Below are 24,395 nucleotides of genomic sequence, written 5' to 3'. Positions count from 1 at the left end.
TGTTACAGCAGTTGATTAAATAAAAATATACATGTGTGATTATCAAGCAAGGTTCAACATTGGATAGAGGACAGCAGTGCATTGAAGTTACAATCAATCATGTGCATGCATACACACTCATAGTTCCTAATAAAATGTTCTCCCCTACTACAATGACACTACACGTTTTGGAATAGACATTGACTGGTTCAATAAAACAGAACAGTAGGGTTAATCTTAGATTGAGTTTCAAAAACAGAACAGATTATTTTTATTTACCAGAATGTTCCAGCCTACAGCACATCAATATCTAGTGCATGCAGAGGAAGAGCATCTACACAAGCAGCAGAGTAAATATTCAAGTTCTGGGTAGGTTTTATTCTTCATTTTCATTACAGTTCCTGATTTTCAGAGGCACTCCGCATGATGGTGCATAGCTGGTTGTCTCTTAGAAAGAGCATAAAAGCCTTTACTTCGTGCGTCAAGTTTGTTTTATTAGTTCAGCGGTATTAATAAACCCAACACTCAGATTCACCAACCGATATGCAGTAAAAACAACTGTGGTAAATCAATGTATACAGTATCTCATCTACAAGTAGTAGTTTGTTGGAGTTGTAGAAACAATGCTGCAGCAACAGATATGCACCTTGGCACAACAAACTTATCCCAACGATAACTTCTCATAACTTTTTTAAAATGTTCTTAAGGGGGGTCTTGATGGAAGGGCAGTGTGGTCCAGAGCTGTTGCATTAGTCGGCAAAACACAATTATACAGGAATCACAACCAATCCCACAAACATTTAAAAAAAACTTCCCACACGCATCAACATGAGGGTTGTTCCTTGGAAGAACAGACTTATTATTTATAACAAACTAATTTCTTTGTCCTCAGAGAAGAAAAAAAAACTAAACAAAAACATCGTGCAACACCCAAGTAACAGATGTGATCACCTTAAATATCAGAGTTCAACTTCACACACACACACAATGGAACAAACAATTCATCCAAAGTCTTCAATAATTTGTAAATCTACAGAACGTAAACAAATTAACAACCCTTTGTCTTCTCTCAACTATCATAAAATATAGACTCGAATTGGAATGTTATAAAACAACATCTTCTGTACTCTGGAAGCTCTGTCTAGGTCCCGTCTCCAGTGTATCCGTGGGGTGAGAAGGTTCTCCATGCCAGGGAAGCTCTGTCCAGGTACCGTCTCCAGTGTATCCGTGGGGTAAGAAGGTTCTCCATGCCAGGGAAGCTCTGTCCAGGTACAGTCTCCAGTGTATCCGTGGGGTGAGAAGGTTCTCCATGCCAGGGAAGCTCTGTCCAGGTCCTGTCTCCAGTGTATCCGTGGGGTGATAGGGTTCTGCATGCAAGGGAAGCTCTGTTCATCTACAGTGGTCCAGCCTACAGAGGTATGTTCATAGGCCAGCGGTATGGTCAGAGACAAGTAAGTTGGTGTTGCCTACAGGGGTACGTTCAGAGGCAATTAAGTTGGTGTTTATATAAAAACGTGAGGTAAAGGAGAGAGGTGGAGGAAGTTTCCTTGTTGCCTCAGTAGCAGCCGTCTCGCCACGACTCATTTGAGATTGGGCCATTTGTTCTAGTCATCCCCATAGACCTAACGAACAAAGACAACAATGACATAAGTCTTGATACTTGTAAGAGAGCCATTCAAACGGTTTGTGCCCTCCACTGATAAGGAGTAATCACGTTTAACCAACGGAATGACTATTGAAATTCACACTCGTATCAACTCACTTTGAGTAATGATCCCAAGTCATAATAATGAATGTGTATTTCTAAATCAATCAAATAATCACCTTCTATGTGGATGGGCCAGTCTACTCCTTGAGGATGGGGCTGCGGCTTGCCTCCCACCCCCAGTAGAGGCTCTCCCAGCTGGGTAGGCTCCCCCATTGGCAGGCCCTGTGGACTGGACCCTCCGTACCCCTCCATTGGGTCCACTCTGGACTACAGGCAGGCCCCTGTAGGGCTGGCGGGCCCCCGGCATGGAGCCCATGGCTTTGACAGGGACCCGCATGGACAGATGGGACTGGCCACTGCCTCGCATCTGACTGGATGACATACCTGGGGGTGATGGGCATGACGAGATGGGTTTAGGAGAGCACTATCCACACACTGCAGAGTAGTACACTCAAAAAGTTTACATGTGGTCTTTCACTGATTTCATGTTCATATGCCACTGCTCTGATGACAGGACAATACATGAGAGAAGAGCACATTCTCTGTATACATGACATCAGGAATTGTGGCAGCAAAAAGTTGTAGACTAGTTGCTTTTACCCAGAGGACTATCAGTGGAACTGAGGCGTATAACCAGGGAGGGAGGGACAGTACTGAGGGAGGAGTTGTAGACTAGATGCCTGTACCCAGAATAATATTAGTGGAACTGAGGTGAAGTTGTGAGCAGGTCTGATTTATCTGCTGTGGGGTAGACGGACAATGGTTACCTGAGGGGGGAGTGGGGCAGGTGTAGGTAAAGGGTTACCTGAGGAGGGGGAGTGGGGCAGGTAAGGGTTACCTGAGGAGGGGGAGTGGGGCAGGTAAGGGTTACCTGAGGAGGGGGAGTGGGGCAGGTAAGGGTTACCTGAGGAGGGGGCAATGGGGCAGGTAAGGGTTACCTGAGGAGGGGGCAGGGGCAGGTAAGGGTTACCTGAGGAGGGGGCAGTGGGGCAGGTAAGGGTTACCTGAGGAGGGAGTGGGGCAGGTGTAGGTAAGGGTTACCTGAGGAGGAGGGAGTGGGGCAGGTGGGATATACGGTTACCAGAGCTCTGGAGGTTAGCCTCCATGCTGCGACTGTTCCTAACCGCCTCCAGGGAACGCAGGCTGGTGCGGGGGGCCAGGTTAGGCATGCTGTGCCTCACCTCTTCTGGAACCACACACAAATGGCTAAAGTTGGAGAAAGACCAAACTGAAACTGCATTCTATAGCAGGATCTGTCAAAGTTGGTCCTGGGGCCCTCCCATGGTGCGTATTTTGGGTTTTGCCCTAGCACTACACAGCTAATTCAAGTTTAAAAAAAAGCTTCATGAGTTGGTTACTTGAAATAGCTGTGTAGGACTAGGACAAAAACCTAGGGGGCCAAGGACAGAGTTTGGGAAACACTGTTCTATAGCACTAATCGATTTATAAGTCACGTCTTCAAACAATAGAGAGTACATTAATTGAATTCCCTGTAGTTCTGACTGTGTACTGCTATGTGTTCGGTTTGTGTGAGATACAGGAACACTCCTCTCCAGTCTCCTACCCTCGGTCTTGGCGAACTTTAGCAGCTCGGGTCCGGGCCCCTGTAGCGATCGCCGTGGAACACGTTGTCGGGGGGCCCCCAGCCTGCTGTACTCTGCCTGGCCCTGCAAACCCGTGGAGGGGGAGAGGCAGCGGGGCGAGCTCAGGGGAGAGGGGGAGTAGCGGAGGCGTCGCTGGGGCAGAGAGCAGCACTCATCCTCCTCATCCTCCAGGCTGTAGGTATCAAACTCCTGGTCGCTGTAGGTCCCACCCCGACGTAGAGACTGGAGGGAGGCAGAGGAACTACGACGAGACACTGAGGCAGAGCTGGAGGCATAGTCCTGTCTCAGACCTGAGAGGGGAGAGAGTTAGACCCTGGACGCTGCCACAGGTGAGGACATACACATGAAAGAACAAGGGTCTACTGTATTTTATCATCTCCCTGACCAAGGCCCTTCTCCCCCGATTGCTCAGTTTGGCTGGGTGGCCAGCTCTAGGAAGAGTTTGTGGTTCCAAACTTCTTCCATTTAAGAATTGTATTTTTTATTTCACCTTTATTTAACCAGGTAGGCCAGTTGAGAACAAGTTCTCATTTACAACTGCGACCTGGCCAAGATTAAGCAAAGCAGTTCGACACAAACAACAGAGTTACAAACAAACGTACAGTCAAAACAGAAAAATAGAAAGTTCTATGTGCAAATGTAGAAGAGTAGGGAGGTAGGCAAGAAATAGGCCATAGAGGCAAAAATAATTACAATTTAAAACTTAATACTGGTGTGATGGATGTGCAGATGATGATGTGCAAGTAGAGATACTGGGGTGCAAAAGAGCAAGAGGGTAAGTAATAATATGGGGATGAGGTAGTTGGGTGTGTTATTTACAGATTGGCTGTGTACAGGTACAGTGATCACTAAGCTGCTCAGACAGCTGATGCTTGAAGTTAGAGGGAGATATGAGTTTCCAGCTTCAGTGATTTTTGCAATTCGTTCCAGTCATTGGCAGCAGAGAACTGGAAGGAAAGGCAGCCAAAGGGAGAGTTGGCTTTGGGGATGACCAGTGCAATATACCTGCTGGAGCGCGTGCTATGGGTGGGTGTTGCTATGGTGACCAGTGAGCTGAGAAGGCGGGCTTTACCTAGCAAAGACATATAGATGACCTGGAGCCAGTGGGTTTGGCAATGTATATGTAGCGAAGGCCAGCCAACGAGAGCATACAGGTCGCAGTGGTGGGTAGTATATCAAATCAAATTTATTTATATAGCCCTTCGTACATCAGCTGATATCTCAAAGTGCTGTACAGAAACCCAGCCTAAAACCCCAAACAGAAAGCAATGCAGGTGTAGAAGCACGGTGGCTAGGAAAAACTCCCTAGAAAGGCCAAAACCTAGGAAGAAACCTAGAGAGGAACCAGGCTATGTGGGGCGGCCAGACCTATTCTGGCTGTGCCGGGTGGAGATTATAACAGAACATGGCCAAGATGTTCAAGTGTTCTGGATATGTATATGGGGCTTTGGTGACAAAACAGATGGCACTGTGATAGACTACATCCAGTTTGCTGAGTAGAGTGTTGGGGGCTATTTTGTAAATGACATCGCCGAAGTCAAGGATCGGTAGGATAGTCAGTTTTACGAGGGTATGTTTGGCAGCGTGAGTGAAGGAAGCTTTGTTGCGAAATATGAAGCCGATTCTAGATTTAATTTTGGATCGGAGATGCTTAGTGTGAGTCTAGAAGGAAAGTTCACAGTCTAACCAGACACGGAATTTGTAGTTGTCCACATATTCTAGGTCAGAACCATCCAGAGTAGTGATGCTAGTCGGGCAGGAGGATGCGGGCAGCGATCGGTTGAAGAGCAAGCACTTAGTTTTACTAGTATTTAAAAGCAGTTTGAGGCCACGGAAGGAGTGTTGCATGGCGTTGAAGCTCATTTTGAGGTTTGTTAACAGTGTCCAAAGGGCCAGATGTATACAGAATGGTGTCATCTGTGTAGAAATGGATCAAAGAATGACCCGCAGCAAGAGCGGTTTTTAGGAGCATATACCCACGTGGGTGATTGAAAGATGAACTGTTGGTTGTGGTAATGCACCGTAAAGTTGGTTGCCAACCAGGGAATCACCCGCAGCAAGAGCGACATCCTTGATATATACAGAGAAGAGCCGGCCCGGTAATTGAGCCCTGTGGCACCCCCATAGAGATTGCCAGATGTCCGGACAACAGGCCCTCCAATTTGACACACTGAACTCTGTCTGAGAAGTAGTTGGTGAACCAGGCGAGGCAATCATTTGAGAAACCAAGGCTGTTGAGTCTGCCAATAAGAATGCGGTGATTGACAGAGTCGAAAGCCTTGGCCAGGTCGATGAAGACGGCTGCACAGTACTGTCTTTTATCGATGGTGGTTATGATATCGTTTAGGACCTTGAGCGTGACTGAGGTGCACCCATGTCCAGCTCGGAAACCAGATTGCACAGTGGAGAAGGAACGGTGGGTTTCGAAATGGTCGGTGATCTGTTTATTAACTTGGCTTTCGAGGACTTTAGAAAAGGCAGGGCATAGCAAAGGGTCTGAATATTTATGTAAATAAATTTGTCATTATGAGGTATTGTGTAGATTGTTTAGGATTTAGAATGAGGCTGTAACATAACAAAATGTGGAAAAAGTCAGTGGGTCTGAACACTGTATACAAAGAACTGTCAATAGAAAACAGGTCAAACGAAAGGAAGTGCAGCTAGTTGGCCGTCTTTCCAGCGTCAGTTTGAAGTTACTGTGTTAGCTGTGTTGTTGACTAGCTCTCGTACAACAGTGTCCAGCTTCAGTTTGAAGTTACTGTGTTGTTGACTAGCTCTCGTACAACAGTGTCCAGCTTCAGTTTGAAGTTACTGTGTTAGCTGTGTTGTTGACTAGCTCTCGTACAACAGTGTCCTGACGAGAGAGCACATTTTTCTATACCAAGTGAATTTGCACATCATTAGCTAACATGTTATGGGATGTATCCACATAAATGGCACTGGAGAACAAACAAATGCAGCTACTTTGTTGTTATTCTGGCTACACTGTTTGATGTGACTGTAAATTAGCCTTAGATAGCTAGCTAGAAACCCTAGCTGTGCGTCAGGACTACATCTTGTGGGAGGATGAAATTGTATGAATAAATTCATCACTTTTAAAGTTGAATGAAAATGTCAATCATTATTTGAATGTGTTGGTAACTTGTTGTATAAAGGCGATAATGCCCTCGAAGCCAGTGTTTGGAGGATATATTGGCATGGGTAACACAGGCTTCTCAGGCACTATCACTTAAGTGTATATCTAGTATCTACATGGACAATAACCCTGAAAGACATGGACACACCCACCCACACATTACAAACACAGTCCTGCCCTAAGCACGCACTACCACAAAGACTCAGCATATTATCAGTCTACTATATTCTCATCATATTGACAATAACAATGATGTAACCCTTTAGACTTTGGTAACACAGTATTCTAGACAACACCACTCCCTCTTCCTGTAACGCATGATCACGGGAGTCATTATTCTAGACAACATCACTCACTCTCTTCCTGTAGGCGGGCCATGATCTGGACGTCAGTGAGGTCCTGTAGCTTGTAACCCATGGTGATGGAGTCGTCTGAGGTACTCAGCTCACTGTCTACAGAAGACTGGGAACTCAGAGCAGAGTGCACACTCACGTAGCCTGAAATTACAATAACACAACCGTGATTTAGATCACACACACAACTTCAGAATCCACCACAGTTTTGACACACACAACTTCCCCTTGAGGTAAAAATAAGGACTATAATACAACCCGAACCATGCAAGGAAAGGACATGCAACTATACATTATCCATACCAAGCTATACAGTAGTCTATCTGTATTACTCTCCAATCATAGACTGAGGGCTGGTCCAGTAACAATGTTTCTGGATCAGGCCTGCATTATGAGAGGAGATATTTTAGAAGTCCTGACTTCCCTGTCTGTCCTACTGGATTAGTCTAGACACAGTGCTGAGGATAGCTGGAAGCATGAGGTGTCTACTAGGCATCAGCAGGGCCATCGTCCCGTCCCGTCCCGCCCCCCCCCAAACTGGAACACACACACCCTTCATTCAAACTGACAGAGAGAGGAAACAACAGTATCCAGGGTGTTTGGTTATGTAACAGATGTGGGATTAGGAGGGGTCACCAGCAAGCAAAACATTCACATACTTCATTCAAAAGAGTGTTATTTACAGTCTGTGTTCATACTAACAACATAAGCATTGTGTTGGTTTACATAGCACCACCCACACAGTGAGAAGTTAAAATGTTTATACATGGGCTATTGTTTTCCCAACAGGAAAAGTTTGAGAATTCAAGTTTAAAAAATCTGATACGGCTTTATCTTGAGTTCCACCAACACAACAAACCCAGAGAGGAGCTGAATGTAAAACATGTGGTGTATTAAAATCATGCATACCTGAGCCACCACTGGCCAGTAGGCTTTTGTTAGTAGATTTGCTGTGGTACCCAGGAGAGAGGAGCCCAGAGCCAGAGGAGCCAGCCTCCCCCATCTGACCAGTGCTGCTGTAGATGTTCCTCCAGCGAGATGCTAAAAAGGAACACAGGAGACTCAGTTACATAAAACAGAGTCAAGGCACAGTTTAAGGCCTGTATCGTGCCAAAAGAGTGTTTACTTCACTAGAGCGTGTTAAGACTTTTGGCCAACATCCGTGCCTTGTAGGCAAAAAAACAACCTTGGGATGGGAGCGAGTATGTGTTCAGGATTCCTTTACCGGTTCTTTAGATACCGAGTCTAAAGTGAACAAGAACTTTAAAAAAAGTCATTCCTGATCAGAGAGAAAGTACAACTTTGAGTTTCTAAATGGCCGTGGCTAGTTCAATTTGAGCTGTGAGACTAGAGGCATTAGTTTTCCAACAGCTTTTAAAACTTACTGTCCTAAATCAATACTTACATAAGAGCTAACAATGGAGGCTGTGACAGGACATTCATTCCTAGGGCAATGGGTTCTATATAATGTTCTCTTACTTCATCAAGTGTCATTGTTTGCTGATATACACTGTTTGACACTACCTTCATTCTAGTCGGCCCCATTGGCGTCTATATTTTTACTGACTTCACACAGAAACATTGTCGGCTACTACCGCCATTCAGACTCATTGCAGCTGCCAAATGGGCCACAACACAAGTTTGGGAGGGGTGTAACTGATCTTGGATCACCCTTATAGGCTATGAGAGGTAGCAATGAGGCTATGGCAGGTCATTATTCCTAAGGCACTGGTTCTTATGTTTTATTTAATCCAGGAAGCAGTATTGTTTGCTATTCACTGTCTGCCATTGGCTCAGTCAGTCATTGAGCCAATGGGCCACAACAACACAAGTTTAGCAGGGTGAAACTGTCCACTATCACACTTCTATAACATGACTCATAACTACGGGGTAGGTTATAACAGCCTAGTGAATGACTTTCTAGATTCTCCCACTGCCAGTGGGCAGGTGATGTAATACAGTGAGTGTAGGAGTAAACTCTGGAGCCGTAGTCTCCTGTATCACACATGAAAGTAGCACAGTGGTGTGCATGTTAACATTTCCCTTCTAAAGTGGGTAGTTTTATGGCCTAACAGACAGCTGTGTTCTGGTGCTATAAGACTATCTGACCCAGGGCAAGGTAATTCATCATAAAATTGTTTTGTCAAGATTACGAGAGACTGTCTACATTAGGGGTGGATGCATTTGAGGACAAGTTGACAGCAGTGTCAGTGCACCAGAAGCAGTCAGACTCTATAAATATCAAAGACCACATATGATTGGACCACATGTGTTATAAGTAGCCATGTGCTGACGCATAGACCTGGGCCTTCTTAACAAAGCTCCAGCTGCGGTCAATCTATCCTCAATACAACCAATCCTTTTTTATAGAATTTCTCATGAATAACAAAACAACTTTTGTTACGTCTTGGATCATCAGAAAATGATCTTGTGATCGCTATTTTATAAAAAATAAATGTATTATAATGTCCCCTCTAGACTTTCTTCCGTACAAAATAAAACTCCTGGTCGCGCAGAAATATACTTCAGCGCATTTTAGAGCCCTACACACAAAACGAGCAGTAAACAAGACTACAGAGGCTTGGGAGGATAGATAAACTGTAGCAAAGTTCTACTGAAACTGACCATGACAATTGCTCGGTCAACGCCTTTGCCATCGTCTGTGTCCCATTTAGCACCCTATTCCCTGTTAAGTGCACTACTTTTGACCAGGGCCATAGGCTCAAACCATTCTGTGTGCATATTGCCATGTAATGCATCCAGACTCCCTGGAAAGATATGTAGCACTCTTGAGGAAACTTGGGAGTTACTGATGGCAACTTCTCTTTCCTGGATACCGGTACCTCGGCTGGGACCAAGGTGGCGGAAGCGTAGAGAGACTTGGGGCTGGGTGGAACTAGCATTCCAACAGGGAGATCGTGAGGTGGCTGGTTAGATACAAGGCCCACGTTCGGCTGGCGGTTTCTCAGGTAACGAAGAGGACTTAGTTCCGGGACAGTTATGGGAGTAACGGGAGAAAACCTAGTATCCAACATATCGTTCATAAAACTGTGCCACAACCTGGTCCAACCCGCATTCAGCTATGATGATGCTGCATGGGTGTGGCCCCTTCAGGATCTGGAAGGGATGGAGGGGGCAGGACTGCTGCACACGCCTCCGGTGAATGGTGAGCGAGTTTATTAGCAAGTGCATCGGTGCTGTTGTACCCACGGTGACTATTAAAACCTTCCCCAACCAGAAACCGTGGATTGATGGCAGCCTTCGCGCGAAAACTGAAAGCGCGAACCACTGATTTTAATCATGGCATTCGACCGGAAACATGCCCGAATACAAACAGTGTAGCTATTCACTCTGCAAGATTAACTAACTAGCTAAGCGTCAGTATAGAGACAAAGTTGAGTTGCAATTCAACGGCTCAGACACAAGACGTATGTGGCAGCGTCTACAGTCAATCACGGATTACAAAAAGAAAACCAGCCTCGTCGGACACCGATGTCTTGCGCCCAAACAAATTAAACAACTTCTTTGCTCGCTTTGAGGACAATACAGTGCCAATGCACGGCCCGTTACCAAAGCCTGTGGGCTTTCCTTCACCGCGGCCAACGTGAGTAAAACATTTAAAGGTGTTAACCCTCGCAAGGCTGCAGGCCCAGACGGCGTCCCAGATGGCAAAGACCAGCTGACTGGTATGTTTACGGACATATTACTTTGCTACTATTGGCCTATTTATTTCCTTACCTCCTTACTCCATTTGCACACACTGTATACAGATCTTCTATAATGTTATTGACTGTACTTTTGTTTATCCCATGTGTAACACTGTTGTTTTTTGTCGCACTACCTCGCTTCATCTTGGCCAGGTCACAGTTGTAACTGAGAAGTTGTTCAACTGGCCTACCTGGTTAAATAAAGGTGAAAAAAAAGATCAATCCCTATCCCAGTCTGCTGTTCCTACACACTTCAAGTGGGCCACCATTGTTCCTGTTCACAAGAAAGCCAAGGTAACTGAGCTAAACGACTATCGTCCGGTAGCACTCACTTCGGAAGTGCTTTGAGAGACTAGTCAAGGACCATTTCACCTCCACCCTAGTCCCACTAATTTGCTTACCGCCCCAATAGGTCCACAGACGACGCAATCACTGCCCTAACTCATCTGGACAAGAGCAACACCAACGTAAGAATGATGTTCATCGATTACAGCTCAGCATTTAACACCATAGTACCCTTCAAACTCGTCATTAAGCTCGAGACCCTGGGTCTCGACCCCACCCTGTGCAAATGGGTCCTGGACTTTGACGGGCCGCCCCCAAGTGGTGAGGGTAGGAAACAACAATTCCACCCCGCTGATCCCCAACACTGGGGCCCCACAAGGGTGCGTCCTCAGCCTTCTCCTGTACTCCCTGTTCTCCCATGACTGCGTGGCCATATACGCCTCCAACGCAATCATTAGTTTGCAGACGGCACTACAGTGGTAGGCTTGAATACCAACAACGACGAGATGGCCGACAGGGAGGGCCCTTGGAGTGTGGTGTCAGGAAAATAACCTCACTCAACGTCAACCAAACAAAGGAGATGATCGTGGACTTCAGGAAACAGCAGAGGGAGCACCCCCGTATCCACATCGACGAGACAGTAATGGAGAAGGTGGAAAGTTCCTCAGCGTACACGTCAGACAAACTGAAATGGTCCACCCACACAGACAGCGTGGTGAAGGCGCAACAGCGCCTCTTCAACCTCTGGAGGCTAAAGAAACTTAGCTTGTCACCCAAAATCCTCACAAATTTTTACAGATGCACAATCGCTGGTATTTCCTGGTTCCGAAAAGGGACAGGGGGTTACGCCCCATTCTAGACATGCGTGACCTGAGCAAACCTCAGTTTGCAAATTCAATATGCTCACAAAGCAACGGCTGTTACGATTCGTGCTTCTCAGCAACTGGTTAGCCACCATCAACCTAAAGGATGCATACTTTCATGTGCCCATGTACAGAAAGTTCCTGAGAATCCATTACGAGGCAATAGCCTATGAGTTGTTGGTACTCCCATTCGGCTTGTCCCTCTCACCTCGTCTTTGCAAAAGGTGGTGGAGGCAGCTCTGGCACCCATGAGGGGCCAGGGGCTGAGGGTATGGGCCTCTCTGGATGATTGGCTGATAGCAGAGGAGTCAAGGTAACAAGCGGTTACATACATCCAGGCTGATGTCCCATGTTCAGGTCTACGTGTTATTGTAAATCAGAAAAAGAGCCGTCTAACCCCATAGCAGCACATTCCATTCCTGGGGCTCGAGTTACAGGCACACTTAACTATCCCTGGCACACCAGTGGCCTTGGATCCTCTTTTACGCGTTGCCACCAGTGGTTCTGATTCCACCCACATTAGAGAGGAAGCGCTGGGAGGGCTAATCATACATTTGTGTGTATCCCAGTTGGCCCAGGCAGCTTTGGTTCGCGGAGATCATTCACCTTTTAGGCGGGGACCCGTGGCAACCCCAGTTGCGCAGGGACCAGTCGTCCCAGGCGCATGGACCGGTTTGGTACAAGAGGCTGGAGATTTGGTTCCTATGGCCCGAGAGGGCCAATCTGATGGCTAGGGGTTTACCTCAATGTCATTGCTACCATTCATTCTATGCGTGTAAGTGGCAAGAGTTTGAGCGCTGGTGCCAAGATAAAGGACTTTGAACCATTTCCCTTTTCACCTCCTCCTTCTGCTTCTGAAGAGCAACAGAGGTTGCATGCCCTGTGTTCGGTGCAAGCTTTACGCACATACATAGAATGGCCCCGGGATATCCGGTTATGTGCCCAGCTCGCGGCAGTGTCTCTCCCACTGGATTGCATCTCCCTGGCATATAGCAGCAAGGGTTACCTAGTGCCCACTCCACCAGGGGTTGGTGGCGTCTTTTCACGGGTTGACTATAGGAGATATTTCTGCCACGGCGAGTTGGGCATCACCACACACTTTTTGTGGGGTTTTCTAGCTTGTTACAGCTCCCAGTGAGGCCCACAAGGTGCTGACTGCTGGGACAGGGGAAAGTCAACCGGTAGCACGCAATACCCAGACTGCCGCATCGAATGTGGTCAGGTCTGGGTGGTCTGCCATGGGCCATTTAACTTAGTATCCATTGGGGTCGACATGGGGCATGATTAAACTTCCCCATAGTATGTGGTTGACTGACAAAGGCAACGTAACGTTATGACGAACTACTGTTCCCTGAAGGACAGGAAACAACATTGGCCCTACACCGCCAGTTCCTGGGCTCAGTGAAGAGCGGTATGAAATTGAAGTAATGAATCCGAGCTTCACGCTTATCACTTGTGGAACGCGGGGCTTCCAGCGAGGCGCAGACTTCATTGACCATGTCAGGAGTGATTGTAAATCCTTCGACTGAAGTGGTGAGAGTGCAACTCCCCATAGTATGGTGTACTTAGTTTCCCTCCTTCAGGGAACAGTAGTTCTAGTCATAACAGTTATTGGATAGCAGGCCATACGGGTTGTTACCAGATACTGCGCTATGACTGCATTCACTGGTGGTCAGTGACAAACTCAATTTTCTGTATTAGTTTATTGCTTGTTGTGAGGTTATTGGGTGTAGGGCAGGCTGTTGGTTATTACAAGGTTACTGTATGGAAGGATTCCTATACAGTTATGTTATTGTAAGGTTAATTATGTTTATGTTATGTTAATAGCTATCAAAATGTATGATTATTATTAAGCTATTATAGGATTACTATAAGGTTATTATACATGGTTAGTGTAAGGTTACTATAGTTACTTTAGTGTTGTTATATAGTCATCGTAAGGTAATTATAAAGGTTACGAGGTAGGTGCGTACTCTGGTCGAGACGGTTGAGCAGGGTGCGACAGGCCACCTCAGTCTCTGGGCTGGGGTGGTCCAGAACCTTCCGGCACCACTTCAGAGGAGACTCAGGTCTGGGCTCGGCAACTACCTGCTTCATAGGGGAGACATACAACCTGCAGAGACAGAGAGAGAAGAGATGAGGCAGGCAGATGGGGATGGAAAACAAGGAGAAGGAGAGCAATGTGTTAGATAAAGAGGCAGAGTGATGAAAGGAAGAGGATGAGAAAGTGAGGTGGCAGTGGATGGAGAGGCGATTTACATTTTGCAAAGCCTCAAAGCCTGTTTATCCAGCCTGCCTGCAGCCAAGCAAACAGCAGAACAGTGAAATAAGAACACAGTATTAAAATGGTTCGCTGGCCTGTGAGGTATGCATTTAATAACCTTTAGTATGTGGGAACGTCTACAAGACGCATGCTTTCGTCGTTTAACCATGGTGGAACACAACCACACACACAGGAACAAACTCAGTATCCTTCATGACACTAATCATCTACTACTAGAAATAGGCTAGTTGTTACATTGGCCTCTTGGAGGAGGGAACAACATCCTACTACACTCAACTCCCCGTGGAGTGAAAGAGGTATGGGATTGTAGGTGCTGGTAAGGATGAGAGAGGCAGGGAACAACATCCTACTACACTCAACTCCCCGTGGAGTGAAAGAGGTATGGGATTGTAGGTGCTGGTAAGGATGAGAGAGGCAGGGAACATTACTGTTTACAGAGAGTTTATTCCTAGAAAATGCTCAACTTGTTCCAACATACAGCAGCATGTCTTGGTTGCAAACATAAGCCACAGCCAAAGGACACAGTGTGGCGGGAGGGACAAGGACACAGTGTGGCGGGAGGGACAAGGACACAGTGTGGCGGGAGGGACAAGGACACAGTGTGGCGGGAGGGACAAGGACACAGTGTGGCGGGAGGGACAAGGACACAGTGTGGCGGGAGGGATAAGGACACAGTGTGGCGGGAGGGACAAGGACACAGTGTGGCTTGAGGGACAGTCAGACACAGTGTTTTGACCAAAACCCATCCAATTATTCAAGTGTGGACAGGGACCAGGACACAGTGTGGCGGGAGGGACACACAGTGTGGCGGGAGGGACAAGGACACAGTTAGTTCAAGGACACATTGTAGCCTATAAGGACACAGTATTCACCAGGTAAGTAAGGCCAGTCTTTTGACCAAAACCCAGTCCACATTATTCAATGCTGTGTGACAGTAACCATCCCTGATGCCTTCCATCCACATTTAGTTCTGCCCATTCTAGCCTATCCCATATTCCCAGGTAATAACCACAGTCCACAACCACAGTCCACAGTAGTTGCAGTGCTGTGTGTTCAGTCCATCCCTGATGCCTTCCCTCCACAGTAGCCTGTGCATGGCCCCATCTCCTAATGAGGGCTCTACTGTACTGTCCTCTCCCAGCCATCACTACACATTACCTTCTACTGTACCGTCCTCTCTCAGCCATCACTACGCATTACCTTCTACTGTACCGTCCTCTCCCGGCCATCACTACGCATTACCTTCTACTGTACCGTCCTCTCCCAGCCATCACTACGCATTACCTTCTACTGTACCGTCCTCTCCCAGCCATCACTACGCATTACCTTCTACTGTACCGTCCTCTCCCGGCCATCACTACGCATTACCTTCTACTGTACCGTCCTCTCCCAGCCATCACTACGCATTACCTTCTACTGTACCGTCCTCTCCCAGCCATCACTACGCATTACCTTCTACTGTACCGTCCTCTCCCAGCCATCACTACGCATTACCTTCTACTGTACCGTCCTCTCCCAGCCATCACTATGCATTGCCTTCTACTATACTGTCCTCTCCCAGCCATCACTATGCATTACCTTCTACTGTACCGTCCTCTCCCAGCCATCACTACGCATGACCTTCTACTGTACTGTCCTCTCCCAGCCATCACTACACATGACCTTCTACTGTACTGTCCTCTCCCAGCCATCACTATGCATGACCTTCTACTGTACTGTCCTCTCCCAGCCATCACTATGCATGACCTTCTACTGTACTGTCCTCTCCCAGCCATCACTACACATGACCTTCTACTGTACTGTCATCGCTATGCATTACCTTCTACTGCCTGAGTTGTCCGCTGACACCACGTCTTGCCTACTGTAGACAATATGCCTAGTCTACTACACAACCACCTCACGTGATGATCTCAACTGATGTCTATATTTAACATCAGTGATCAGCCCGATGGTCACAGCAATGCAAGACTGTTTCTAGAGTACATGTGTCTAGCTAAGTAGCGGTGAGTGTTTGAGTTGAGGGACTGCCAAGTCCGTTAGGTCATTTGATCCGGGTCACATGCGGAATGCGTTGAGCCGCGACACATACACGTGGCTGTGCTAACTGGTTTTTGAGTAATCAACTTGGGCTCATCTCCCCATTTGACAAACACAACCCCTCTATTCCACTGGGACCACTTAACACAGAAAGACATGATCCATGTCACTCTCACATACAGGACAGCTGTTAGAGTAGTCAGTCGGGGCTCTAAAGTCAGACAACTTTATCCTGGAACCATTTACCAGCAATTGGATAGCTGACCGGCAGTGGCTGATGCTAACGAGTAGCCCAGTTAGCTAGGCCAGTTGTTTAACAGTCAGATCATTTGATACTCAGAGCTACAGTTGAAGTGTAGAGGCACTAAGTGCAGATCATTTAAATGGACCATTTGGGATTTTACATAGAGATAGATATACCGATAGGCACGCCATCACCTGCACACAAAACAAAGCTCTCACGCCATCACCTGCACACAAAACAAAGCTCTCACGCCATCACCTGCACACAAAACAAAGCTCTCACGCCATCACCTGCACACAAAACAAAGCTCTCACGCCATCACCTGCACACAAAACAAAGCTCCTTCGCTGGTGTGCCATCACCTGCACACAAACAAAGCTCTCAGCCATCAAACCTGCACACAAATGTTTTAAGTACAAAGCTCTCACGCCATGGATCACACAAAACAAAGCTCCTCCCCATCACCTGCACAGCAAAACAAAGCTCCCACGCCATCACCTGCACACAAAACAAAGCTCTCACGCCATCACCTGCACACAAAACAAAGCTCTCACGCCATCACCTGCACACTTTTTTGCTCCTTCGCTGGTGTGCCGTTTCTTGGCAGGTTCCTTGCACAGCGGGGTTACTTCAAGTCTCAGATTACTCAGATTTCTCCAAACCTCCCAGTAAATGTTTTAAGTAGCAGAAGGTCTATGATGGATCACATGCTGCCTAAGTCCTCCCCAAAGCAGTTTAGCCCCCAACAGCATCCACCCGGCCCCCAGCAGCATCCACCCGGACCCCAGCAGCATACACCCGGACCCCAGCCCAAATGGCATCCTATATAGTACATTAGGGATGTAACCCTGAGCCCTAGACTCCAGCTCAAAGCAGCTTGGGGGTCCATGCCTGGGCCTCGTGCAGACTGGTTAAGGATGTGGCAGAGAGAACGCCCTGGGCCTCGTGCGGACTGGTTAAGGATGTGGTAGAGAGAACGCCCTGGGCCTCGTGCGGACTGGTTAATGATGTGGTAGAGAGAACGCCCTGGGCCTCGTGCGGACTGGCTAATGATGTGGTAGAGAGAACGCCCTGGGCCTCGTGCGGACTGGCTAATGATGTGGTAGAGAGAACGCCCTGGGCCTCGTGCAGACTTGCTAATGATGTGGTAGAGAGAACGCCCTGGGCCTCGTGCAGACTGGCTAATGATGTGGTAGAGAGAACGCCCTGGGCCTCGTGCAGACTGGCTAATGATGTGGTAGAGAGAACGCCCTGGGCCTCGTGCAGACTGGTTAATGATGTGGTAGAGAGAACGCCCTGGGCCTCGTGCAGACTGGTTAATGATGTGGTAGAGAGAACAGGGCCTCGTGCAGACTGGTTAATGATGTGGTAGAGGGAACAAGGCCTCATACAGACTGGTTAATGATGTGGTAGAGGGAACAATGCCTCATACAGACTGGTTAATGATGTGGTAGAGGGAACAAGGCCTCATACAGACTGGTTAATGATGTGGTAGAGGGAACAAGGCCTCATGCAGACTGGTTAATGATGTGGTAGAGAGAACAAGGCCTCATGCAGACTGGTTAATGATGTGGTAGAGGGAACAAGGCCTTGCTGCTGTGGATTGTTAATCCACAGATCAACTGCTAAAGTAGCTACCAGGAATGCAACATGGTGCCCGTTTGTTTGCGTCGGACAATACTGTACAAAATGGGACGGATAAACAAACGCATAATGGGTTTAAAAAAAACACCCTGGACTTGGCAAACACACAACCCACAGGCCTAGATGAACCTTGTGGTGTACAGAGGGAAAATTAAATTAAAATGGATTATTTGGGAATTAGCAGTCTGCCATTACAAACATTGAGGTAATCCAATCGTGTTAATTAAATTCTGGTAAACAAGCCAAGCTTCTCCACAACAGAAGAAGCCAGACTAGACACAGACACACAGTACATTCATTTGAATGATGCAAAATATGGTACTGACTTCCAGGACTTTGCCAGCAGTAGAAGCCCGGAGTAGCGACTGAACTAGGAGCTCTGCATGTGGGATAAACAGAGGACAACTAACGCCTTGTTTCCACTAGTGATGCACAGATATGACATTTTTGGCCGATACCAATATCCAATATTTACAATTTTAGTGGCTTTTTAAGCATTCTAGTACAGTTAAATAGTTAACACACACACATGGACGCAGCGGTCTAAGGTACTGCATCTCAGTGCAAGAGGCGTCACTACAGTCTCTGGTTTGAATCCAGGCTGTACCACATCCAGTTGTGATTGGGAGTCCTATAGTACGGCGCACAATTGGCCCAGTGTCGTCAGGGCTGTCATTGTAAATAAGAATTTGATCTTAACTGACTTGCCTAGTTAAATAAAAGGTTACACACACAAAAGTTATTTTGTTGGCATTTACGCATGTCCCCATTATCAGCAAAACATCATCAAAACCTATTTTTTTCACTTACTTGATGTGCCGTTTCATTCTCAACCAGGATTGCTATGGAACCCCGTTTGGGTCTTTGTGTGTCAAAAAAGATACACGTCAAATAACATCTGTTTCAGTAGCTATAGTTCGTTAGCTAACTATATAGCTAGGTGTCATATAAAAATAACCCTAATTTATGAGAGTTCTTATTTGGTTAATTGTGGTCGGACTGATCAATGTGAAGGTAGCCACAATAAGGATTAGCCACAAGTGGCCTTTGCTGTTAGCCTTCAAAATAAAAGAATGGCATAATACTACTATTTGTGTTCATTTGCATTACAATTACATACTTTTATTTTGAAGGCAAACTGCAAATTCCACTATTGTGCCTAATCCTTATTGTGGCTAGCATTACAACACATAACCCCGTGCAGTCGAGCCTCACTAGCCAGATGAAGCTAGCTGGCTGCTTATAACGTTAGCTTTGGTCAACAGGGTTAAGTAGTTGGCTAGCTATTTATTTCCATGAACTGAAGTTCAATAGGCAACCTAGCTAATACTTACCCACAAGGATTCCTAAATCATTGAAAGAATAATGAAAATGACTTCAGGTTCTACTGGTCATTGTTTTCAGGCTGGTTGTATTGGTGCTAGCTAGGTACTAAGCTAAAGATAGCTACCTCAGAAGTTGCAGTCAAACAAATGATACTTTATTACCAATGCGGTATTGTAAACAGAGTTTGAGGCTGGTGTTTGCAGACTTTTTTGTACAGTATTGACAGTGCTCTTGTATCTTATTAGACAGGCAAAGACCCAAACGACGTTCCATAGTATGCATGTCGTGAAGCTAATAGCAGGGACTATTACTGTGTAACTCCGGTAGGGCAGCATCTGACAAATAGCGCACCTGGTAGTTTGTACCGGTGGTTGACCAGTCGGCGAAAGCAAACATCACCCACGACAGAGAACGGTTGATTGTCAAGGGCTATAAATTAAAGCCAATTATCTTGGCTTTAATGGATTTCGCGTTTGAGTTGTCTCGCTTAAAAATGTTTTTACTTTTTCAAATGACTGCTCGATCCACAAAGCAGACATTGTGGGCTAGGTTAGGAATGCTGTGTTGCACGTTTAGCGCAAAATTTTACATGGAGTCATTACGACATGTACCTACGTTATATAGCTATGCATGTCAGCTTTGACATCAGTTTTGCACACTGGGGCATTAAACTAGACATCGGCCAATACCGATGTTGCCATTTTTTGCTAATATCGTCCGATTCCAATATGTTCACCGATATATCGCGTATCCCTAGTTTCCACTTCTCTGACTGTGGAAAATGCTGTATTGACTGCAGCCTTGGATCATCACAGTTTAACAGAGGAACATAAGTAACTGCCTGTGTCCTTTTGAACTTTGCCAAGAAGCAATAAGTCAAGTCATTGGAGTTCCTATGGCTGTATGCATTAGCGCCCATAGTTGCATGCATTAGCGCCCATGGCTGCGTGCATTAGCGCCCATGGCTGCATGCATTAGCGCCCATGGCTGCATGCATTAGCGCCCATGGCTGCATGCATTAGCGCCCATGGCTGCATGTATTAGCGCCTATGGCTGCATGTATTAGGGCCTATGGCTGCATGTATTAGGGCCTATGGCTGCATGCATTAGGGCCTATGGCTGCATGCATTAGGGCCTATGGCTGCATGTATTAGGGTCCACAGTAGCAAGATGCATTAAAAACAGAACACACAAGCCTTTCTTATTGGACATGTTTAGGTAGTCCCTGTTTCAGTCCATTTTATTTGGTGCCTATTGAATAGGACCCATGTGTCCTTGACCATTGAGAGGCCAAGCTGTGCTGTGCTAGTTCTGGCTCTGAGCTCAAGCCTCTAGCTTCCTTCCGTCTCTGGGTATTCACATCAGCACTGCACTGAGTAAATCACGTTGGCTGGCTGCCCCTAACCCAGTGGCAACAATGTGCCCCTCTCCCTCTAGAGCAAGGTGCTCCCTCTCTTTCCATTTGTCTCCCTCTCAGTCACTATCCATCCTCTCTCTCTCCACACTACCCCCTCTTTTCTCCCTCTCCAAATCACAGATTCAGTGATCAGAGGGACTGCCTGTCACAGCCCATTTTAAACAGCCCACAAAGCTGAGCATTTCCAAAGCAGAAGCAGCACATCTAAAGGCTGCTGTGGCCAACTAGCTCTGCTGCATAAAATCTGCACGGTTTCCTCTGGTTGTTACATATCACTGAAACCAGGCCAACTGCCACTGCAGAGACCCACCTCCAACCTAGGTTTACATCCCAAACAGTGTCTTATTCCCTACCTAGTGCACTAGGGCCCATAGGGCTCTGGTCAAAAGTAGTGCACTACAGGGAACAGGATGCCATTTGGGACATATGCCAGGTCAAATGTAAATTTTTGTATGACAAAAAAAGAAAGAAGTTGCGGTCATAGTCTCTACTTCTAGGAGTGAAAGGTTCAACAGAACCATAATGACTCATCTGGCTATAGGGCCTTCCATCATCCTGAGTGTGAACACAGTATGACATCAAGCTGACCCCTGGAGACCGTGGAAAACAGATGTCACCACTCCAACATGTGGGGTACAGACTAGTGAATGTTAGTCTACATGAGTTCCTCGGTCGTCTGCAGTGATCAGAATGTCTACTAGGAATAAGTTTCATCTGAACAGTTGTTTCACGACAGAGCACAGAGTGCAGTATCTGCAGGTACAGCAGAAAGGAAGGGACAGGAGACTAAAACACTGACACGCCGAAGGCGGACCAAGACCCTTTATGATCCAAGCATAGTGAATAAAAAGACCTTCCAGACAGTGTGCAGAGAACTCAGGCTGCATCTGAAAGGCACTGTTTGCTACACAGTGCACTACTGGATGAGACCTATGAGGCCCCGGTCAAAAGTACAGCATTAGCTAAACAGGAAACTGGGTGCAATTTCACACGCAGCCATTCTCTCTCCTATCACCATGGTACCTACCAGCTGTCCTCGTCATCCACCTCTGCAAGGTCCTCCCATAGGTCCAGAACATCCACTTCATCCAGGGCCAACCCCGAGTCGCTCTCCGCCAGGGTCTCAGACTCATAGCTGTCCAGAGAGGGACTCTCTGGGGTTGTGCTTTGCCCCTGGGTCTGCGCCGGTCCTGGTCCGTTCCCGCACGGCAGGGTCAGAAAGCCTGCACACAGTCCACCATCCTCCTCTTCCCGGTTAACTACAGGGAGCTGGGACATATCCTCACTGCTACTACTGTCCTGAAGAGGGGACAGCTCCAAGTCACTACTGCTGTCCTGAGGAGGGGACAGCTCCAAGTCACTACTGCTGTCCTGAGGAGGGGACAGCTCCAAGTCACTACTGCTGCCGCCTAGTTCCGTTCCACAGCTTCCACTGCTCCCCAACCTGAGAGAGGAGTTGGTGTTGATCACTCCTTCACAGGAGGAGATTATCTCATTGATGTTGGTACTGGTTGTGAGGTTACTGTTGTTTGTGGTGATCGCTCCTCTGAGATGTAGATTCTTACTGCCTCCCCTGTTTCGGAGTGTTTGATTCTGGACCTCAAGTCTTCGAATGAGTTCCTGGAGCTTACGTACCTCCTCCAATTCCACCCCTGCTAGCTCCTGCTCCTCCTCGTAGCTCGGCTGGGAGGGCTTCACAAGACCCTCGGCACAGTCGTTGTCTGCTGGTTGCACCGCACTGGAGCTGTGCGGAACTACCATGTTTCTCCCGGTCTGTTAGAGGAAGAGAATGTTTCGATCAGCAGCTTGCCCAAGGAACAACAAACCACAGATCTTGGGTACAGACGCTCAGCGAGGTACAGATCATGGTTGAAAACAGTGGGGGGGGGGTTTTGTCACCGCGTTGCGTAAAATGGCTCATTATTAGCTGGACTGTTGTGAGATTAGCAGTTGATGAGCTTGTAATCAAATCATCCGAACAACCAAACTACGAGCCAATCGTCGGGGGGAGGGGGAGAAATAGCTAATCAATTTGATCATAGCAACGTTTGCTTGCCAATAAAGCCAAGGCCATATAGACGGGGGTTTAATATATGTTCTGACTAGATCAATTAACTAGCAAGTTCCCTTGATCAGCACCAATAATACCGCCATGATGAATAAAGAAATGTCTTAAATAACGACCGAAGCCTCAAAGGCTGACAAATTACAGGCTAGCGGCACAAACAGCCCCCACACTCTTTCAGTTTCATTGAATGCCGCCAACATTTACAGTTAAAAGATAAGTCCAGCTTCTTCTTGCTATTTGTCATTAGCTAATTATCAAAAGTACAACTTTAATACACATGCATTTATAATAATATATAACTCTAAAACACACACATGCATTTATATAATTTATCATGCAAGCCAATAGATAATTTGATGTTATATCGATGCATTTTCAAAGAGTCTGTTGGGTTAGTTAGCTAAAAACATAACAAACCTGCTGTACCTGCACCGGTTGAGCTGAGCCGTGTTGGTGTCAAAAGATGTTCGAATGAGCCTGCTAAATCCAACAAACGAGAGTTTGCATGAATCAAGTAGGTTTGCAAGGTATACTAAAAACGTAAATCACATGTATCAACAAACAAAAAAAGTACAGCTATATGATTGTCGATGTGATGTGGGGGGACCACGCTAAGCCATTTTCCCCGTTAGCCTGTAATTGGCTAGCTAACTAGCAGCTATGTTTTGCCAGCTTTTGAGGGACTCGAGTTGACCCAATCAGGGCATTGCTCCCGCCCCGTACTTGACATGACCACGATATTTGGTGCCACCTGCAGGATACTCCAGGTGTTGCCTGTCGTTCCCTTCTCATGCGCTAGAGGTCGCCGAATACAAGGAGAAAGCAAAAAGAAACATGTAACCCAATGGCACACCCGGGGTGCATTCAGTTCGCTTCAACGTTTTGCTACGTTGCGTGACTATTTGTACTTAACGACACATTTCCCCAAAACGCTGAGCATTGTTCTTCAACAGGATTTGAGGTATAGCCACAAAAATGTCAGTCGACATGAGAGTAAATTAGATGTATTGGGAATGTTTGGTTGTACTAGTTATGTAATCTACCACAATACCTATAATTATCAAAATAACCCATCTTCAACATAACAGAACTACATGAGCTGTGAAAGGGGAAGAAAACAAACATAGGAAAATAACTCCCGTGTAGTATTGTGACGCCACACCTCTCTTTATCTGTGCCAAGATAACACACCAAAACGTACCATCATTGCTCAAGTTCTGCAGAGCTCTTACTTCTGTTGCAAAGGTGATTCTCACGGGCAATAAACATGCTTCACTTATTGAATTGTACCCGTAGATAATAGAGCTATGAGTAAGTAGTAGCCTACGACCAGAAACAAGCTCAGGGCAGGGACCTAGTGGAAGAATACTGGGTTGGGTTCCCAAAGTGAAGGCAGAGAGAGAGGGTGGAACCTGTGAGGAGTGTCAGTTTGATAGTAACTCTGCTGGTTCGGGAACGTGTACTAACAAGTATGCACATGTTACTGTGTGTGTGTACACCACCATATTCTTCACTATATCAAATCAAATCAAAGTTTATTTGTCATGTGTAGACCTTACAGTGAGATGCTTGCTTAAAAGCCCTAACCAACAGTGCAATTGTTAAGTAAAATATAGGTATGAGGTGAACAATAGATAAGTAATGAAATAAAACAACAGTAAAAAGACAGTGAAAAATAACAGTAGAGAGGCTATATACAGTAGAGAGGCTACATACAGTAGAGAGGCTATATACAGTAGA

General features: G+C 46.5%; 1 protein-coding gene across 6 annotated transcripts; it reads right to left on the bottom strand.

Annotated features, from left to right (window-relative positions):
- Positions 1 to 221: 221 nt before the first annotated feature.
- LOC112233238 (SLAIN motif-containing protein-like) lies at positions 222 to 23,320 on the bottom strand. 6 transcript variants are annotated; one of them, XM_042326015.1, is made up of 10 exons: positions 23,073 to 23,320; positions 21,959 to 22,360; positions 21,615 to 21,922; positions 13,609 to 13,748; positions 7,690 to 7,821; positions 6,784 to 6,924; positions 3,252 to 3,581; positions 2,769 to 2,873; positions 1,804 to 2,071; positions 222 to 1,601 (listed from the first exon to the last, which is right to left on the bottom strand). In XM_042326015.1, exons 2-10 carry the CDS (start codon positions 22,346 to 22,348, stop codon positions 1,535 to 1,537), a joined length of 1,881 nt encoding a protein of 626 aa, XP_042181949.1. In that variant the 5' UTR covers positions 22,349 to 22,360; positions 23,073 to 23,320; the 3' UTR covers positions 222 to 1,534. The 6 variants fall into 6 exon arrangements, with proteins under 6 accessions (XP_042181949.1, XP_024256488.1, XP_024256490.1 ...); XM_024400720.2 differs by having other exon boundaries at positions 21,615 to 22,360; XM_024400722.2 differs by having other exon boundaries at positions 2,769 to 2,870; positions 21,615 to 22,360.
- Positions 23,321 to 24,395: the final 1,075 nt, after the last annotated feature.

The sequence above is a fragment of the Oncorhynchus tshawytscha genome, linkage group LG08 (assembly GCF_018296145.1).
Source record: "Oncorhynchus tshawytscha isolate Ot180627B linkage group LG08, Otsh_v2.0, whole genome shotgun sequence".
NCBI classification, from domain to species: domain Eukaryota; kingdom Metazoa; phylum Chordata; class Actinopteri; order Salmoniformes; family Salmonidae; genus Oncorhynchus; species Oncorhynchus tshawytscha.
Note: the sequence above shows the minus strand (reverse complement) of the source record. Positions and strands in the feature narration are given on the sequence as shown.